The sequence below is a fragment of the Bos grunniens genome, chromosome 7 (assembly GCF_055505025.1).
Source record: "Bos grunniens cultivar Pamir isolate PY7600 chromosome 7, Bosgru_T2T1.0, whole genome shotgun sequence".
Taxonomy (NCBI): domain Eukaryota; kingdom Metazoa; phylum Chordata; class Mammalia; order Artiodactyla; family Bovidae; genus Bos; species Bos grunniens.
This window is the reverse complement of record NC_141171.1, coordinates 10,148,667-10,153,233: the sequence shown is the minus strand read 5'-3', so window position 1 is coordinate 10,153,233 and position 4,567 is coordinate 10,148,667. Positions and strand designations below refer to the sequence as shown.

The following is a 4,567-nucleotide window of genomic DNA, read 5'->3' as shown; positions in this document are numbered from 1 at the left end:
CTCTTAAAATACTGTGTGACCATAATGACACCTGGTTTCACCTGAAGTTAGCTATTCTTGAGCCTAGAGATAACCAATGCCTTTTTCTTATGGAAATGTTTGTCTTAAGCTATGCTAATGTACTATGCCTTTACCCCAAACTCTGTCTCCAAGTTGGTTCCGCCTCTTGGCCCAGAACCTACTTGACAAACCAGTATGGATATTGTTCCCCTAATTTATGTAAATGAAACTATTTGTATGGTGATTTGTCCTTCTTCAAGATTCAAGTTAATAATTTTATGGCCCAGGATAAACCATTTGGCGCCAAGACTATCCCAAAATGCATCTTATGGGTGAGGGGCCTGGTGCCATTCTAAATTTTAAGACATTCCTTTCTTTCATTAACAGACTGCTAGTGACTATATAACATCCAGCTGAAGACTAGCAGGGGGGTATTCATTTTGCCCCCTTCTGATGCCTATGTCAGAAGCTTTCTCTATCTCCTTTATACTTTAATAAAACTTTATTACACAAAAGCTCTGAGAGATCAAGCCTCATCTCTGGCCCCGGATTGAATTCTTCTCCTCCAGGCGCCAAGAATCCAGGTGTATTCGCGTGATTCAACAACAACCTTTCAGCTGCTCCTGGCTATATTTGAGGAACTACATTTTTTTGCATTTCATGGCCTCTTCCATAGGCATTGTCATTGTCCTTGCCATCAATGTTTGTTACACCAGCATCACAGGTGACCTGGTGTTGTCAGTGTCCCTGATGTGGCTGGCATCTTTGCTGGAGGTTCCCAGAGTGTTAGGTGCTCTTGCCACATGCAGGGTGACCTTGCTTGGGCACCCCCCCCGCCACCTGATACCTGGTTCCCTGGGGCTGCAGGTGCTGCTGCATCCAGGAGGCCAGGGTTACGCACACCACCCCAAGTGGGACTCCCAGGTGCTCTGGGGCTGCAGGCTTAGCTGCCTCAGCCATGGGGTTGGATCAGCATCACCAACTCTCCTGTTCCCCTGGCTCCACCTCCTGCATGTGAAAAATCCGCTCACCTTCAGATGTACAACTGTGTGTATCTCTGGTGTCCCAACGTGTTGGATAGGAAAAAAAAAAAAAAAAAACCTTTAGTTATGCATGATGTTATGTATAAGTTGTAGATTGAGGGGAGCAACAAAGGGAGTGTCTTCTGCCACCATAATACTCATGTCACCAATAATAGACTTTTCCCCACAAGCTATAAGGTTAAAATTGTGGCTTCCCAGGTGCTGCTGCTGCTGCTAAGTAGCTTCAGTTGTGTCTGACTCTGTACGACCCCATAGATGGCAGACCACCAGGCTCCCCTGTCCCTGGGATTCTCCAGGCAAGAACACTGGAGTGGGTTGCCATTTCCTTCTCCAAGGCATGAAAGTGAAAAGTGAAAGTGAAATCGCTCAGTTGTGTCTGACTCTTCGCGAACCCATGGACTGCAGCTTACAAGGCTCCTCCGTCCATGGAATTTTCCAGGCAAGAGTACTGCAGTGGGGTGCCATTGCCTTCTCCCTTCCCAGGTGGCTCAGGTGGCTCAGTGGTTAAGAATTCACCTGCCAATGCAGGAGATGCAGGAGATGCAGGTTCGATTCCAGGGTCAAGAAAATCCCCAGAAGGGGAAATGGCAACCTACTCCAGTATTCTTGCCTGGAGAATCCCATGGACAGAGGAGCCTGGTGAGCTACAGTCCATGGGTTCATAAAGAACAGACACCACTGAGGACACATGCATAAGCATAAGATTAAAATACACAAATGGAGTAGACTATCATATATTCAGATCAGATCAGATCAGTCGCTCAGTCGTGTCCGACTCTTTGCGACCCCATGAATCGCAGCACGCCAGGCCTCCCTGTCCATCACCAACTCCCAGAGTTCACTCAAACTCACATCCATCGAGTCAGTGATGCCATCCAGCCATCTCATCCTCTGTCGTCCCCTTCTCCTCCTGCCCCCAATCCCTCCCAGCATCAGAGTCTTTTCCAATGAGTCAACTCTTCGCATGAGGTGGCCAAAGTACTGGAGTTTTAGCTTTAACATCATTCCTTCCGAAGAAATCCCAGGGCTGATCTCCTTCATAATGGACTGGTTGGATCTCCTTGCAGTTAGTGAAGAAATAATTGCTACATGGCTCCATACAACCTCATGGATGAGCTTTAGAGTTCCAACGTATAGAATTACTGAGAACATAGACTCATGAGAAATCCAGCAGAGATCAGAACACCTCCTTAATATTAAATCTCGTTTGATAATAAAGACATCATATTAGAACAGTTACTGTTAGGATGAGTGGTTATGTGGCAACAAGTAACTGAATAAAATAAAAAATGGCATAGAACTGAGATTAACTCCAATAATCTCACTCTATGCATTTATTCTGATCTTTAAAGATAGCATTCACTACTCTGTTTTTTAATTGTATTACAGATAATTATATTCAAAAGTTTATTCTATTGCAGTTTCCTCCCAGGTAAGCAGGATATTGGCAAACATGTTTGCACAAATTGTGACCTGAACCACATGACTGGATAGGCAGTCAAGCTCTCTAGTGAGTCATCTTTGATCATGAGGTATATACACATACTATACATATAGAAAGATTTGACCCTTGAATAATGCAGAGTTTGGAAGCAAGGACACCTTGTGCAATTGAAAATCTGCCTGTAACATTGCAATCAACTTTCCTTATCCATAGCTCCACACCCTCTGATTCAGTCAACCCTTTTATAAAATTATATAAATTGCCCTGGATTTCACTTGTACACTTTTTCATATGAGTACTATATCTCATGAATTTTTTTTTTCCAGAAAGCAAGGCAAAAATTACTCAGGATGACATTTGTCTTTTAAGAAAATATTATTCCTCATGTCACTCCATAAAAAATAGAAATGCCCAAATATCTCATATCTAAAGTTCGGAAAATTTTGAAGTAGAAAGAAGCACAACTTTAAAAAAAAACCCTAAATGATAGTATGAAAAGAAATTTTAATAAAGTGAGTAACTGAGATTGTATAGAAAAGTTGAATTTTTATACAAATGGATATCCAAGGAATTAAGTAGAAGGAGCAAATTTTATTCCACACTGAGGAAAGTGTCACAATTACTGATTCTCAGGCTTTGAGCAATGCAGTCAAGGGCACTTCATCTGCCCCAGGACAATTGGCCTTTTTATAGCTACTATTCCATAGACTCTCTTCAGAGCCCTCTTTATGTCTTTGTTCCTCAGACTGTAGATGAATGGGTTCAGCATGGGTGTTACCACAGTGAACATCACGGAGGCTGTTGCACTTGAGTGTGAGCTGTGTGTAGCAGCAGAGCTAAGGTACACCCCCAGGCTTGTAGAATAAAATAATAAGACAACTGAGAGATGAGATGCACAAGTGGAAAATGCTTTAAACTTTCCCTGAGTTGATAAGATTCTTTGTACGGAAGAGACTATCTTAGAGTAAGAGTAAAGGATACCAGCAAACGGCCCACCAGCTAGTAGCACTGATGCCAAATACATCACTGTGTCATTAAGAAAGGTGTTAGAACAGGCAAGTTGGAGCATCTGATTGAGTTCACAAAAAAATTGGGGAATTTCCACCTTTGTACAGAAGGTTAGCTGCAAAGCCATTAAACTTTGTAACAAGGAATGCACAGCACTCACCACCCAGGGCACCAATACCAGCAGTCCACAGAGCCGAGGGTTCATGATGACTGTGTAGTGCAGGGGGTGGCATATGGCCACAAAGCGGTCGTAGGCCATTACTGTCAGGAGGAAGTCATCTACTCCTGCAAGGAATATGTAAAAATACACCTGGACGATGCAGCCTTCATAGGTTATGACTTTGCTTTGGTTCTCAATATTGTGCAGCATCTTTGGGATGGTGGTGGAGGTGAGGCAGATGTCTACAAAGGACAAGTTGGAGAGGAAGAAGTACATGGGGGTGTGAAGGTGGGAGTCAGAGATGGTGACCAGGATGATGAGCAGGTTTCCAAACACAGCGATCAGGTACATGGAGAGGAAAAGCCCATAGATGAGGGGCTGCAATTTTGGATCTTCTGAGAATCCCAGAAGAAAAAATTCAGAAAAGTGTGTATTGTTACCTGGTTTCATGTGGTGGAGGTGACTACCAGGAAAAATGAAAATAACATGAGTAATTTTCACACAAATTGGCATAACTCACATAATGCAATTTCTATTTTGCTCTCAATAAATTAATTTTAATATCTTGTGTTTAGAAAAGTTCTATTTCATCTCTAGCTGGGCATTTTTGACCCCTTCTAAGCATATTCCCAAAGAAGTCATGCATTCTACAGTTGTAATGAGAAATACTTTCATACATTTGAAGAATATATATTGAGTGTCAACCATGTTCAAAGCACATATTGTTTAGTTGCTAAGCCGGATCTGGCACTTTTGAGACTCCCCGAACTGTATGTAGCCTGCCAAGCACCTCTGTCCATGAGATTTCCCAGGCAAGAATACTGCAATGGGTTGCCATTTCCTTCTCCGGGTGATCTTCTCAATCCAGGGTTTGAACCCGCCTCTCCTGCATTGCCAGATAGATTCTCTACC

The 4,567-nt window shown here is 42.9% G+C and overlaps 1 protein-coding gene across 1 annotated transcript; it reads right to left on the bottom strand.

Annotated features, from left to right (window-relative positions):
- Nucleotides 1–3,136: 3,136 nt before the first annotated feature.
- LOC147368330 (olfactory receptor 7A17-like) lies at nt 3,137–4,105 on the bottom strand. The gene has a single exon (XM_086408784.1). The coding sequence runs from the start codon at nt 4,103–4,105 to the stop codon at nt 3,137–3,139; it is 969 nt and encodes a 322-aa protein (XP_086264910.1).
- Nucleotides 4,106–4,567: the final 462 nt, after the last annotated feature.

Bases quoted from the DNA above. Each gene is read 5' to 3' on its own strand.
- LOC147368330 (XM_086408784.1), bottom strand. From the start codon at position 4,105: ATGAAACCAGGTAACAATACACACTTTTCTGAATTTTTTCTTCTGGGA.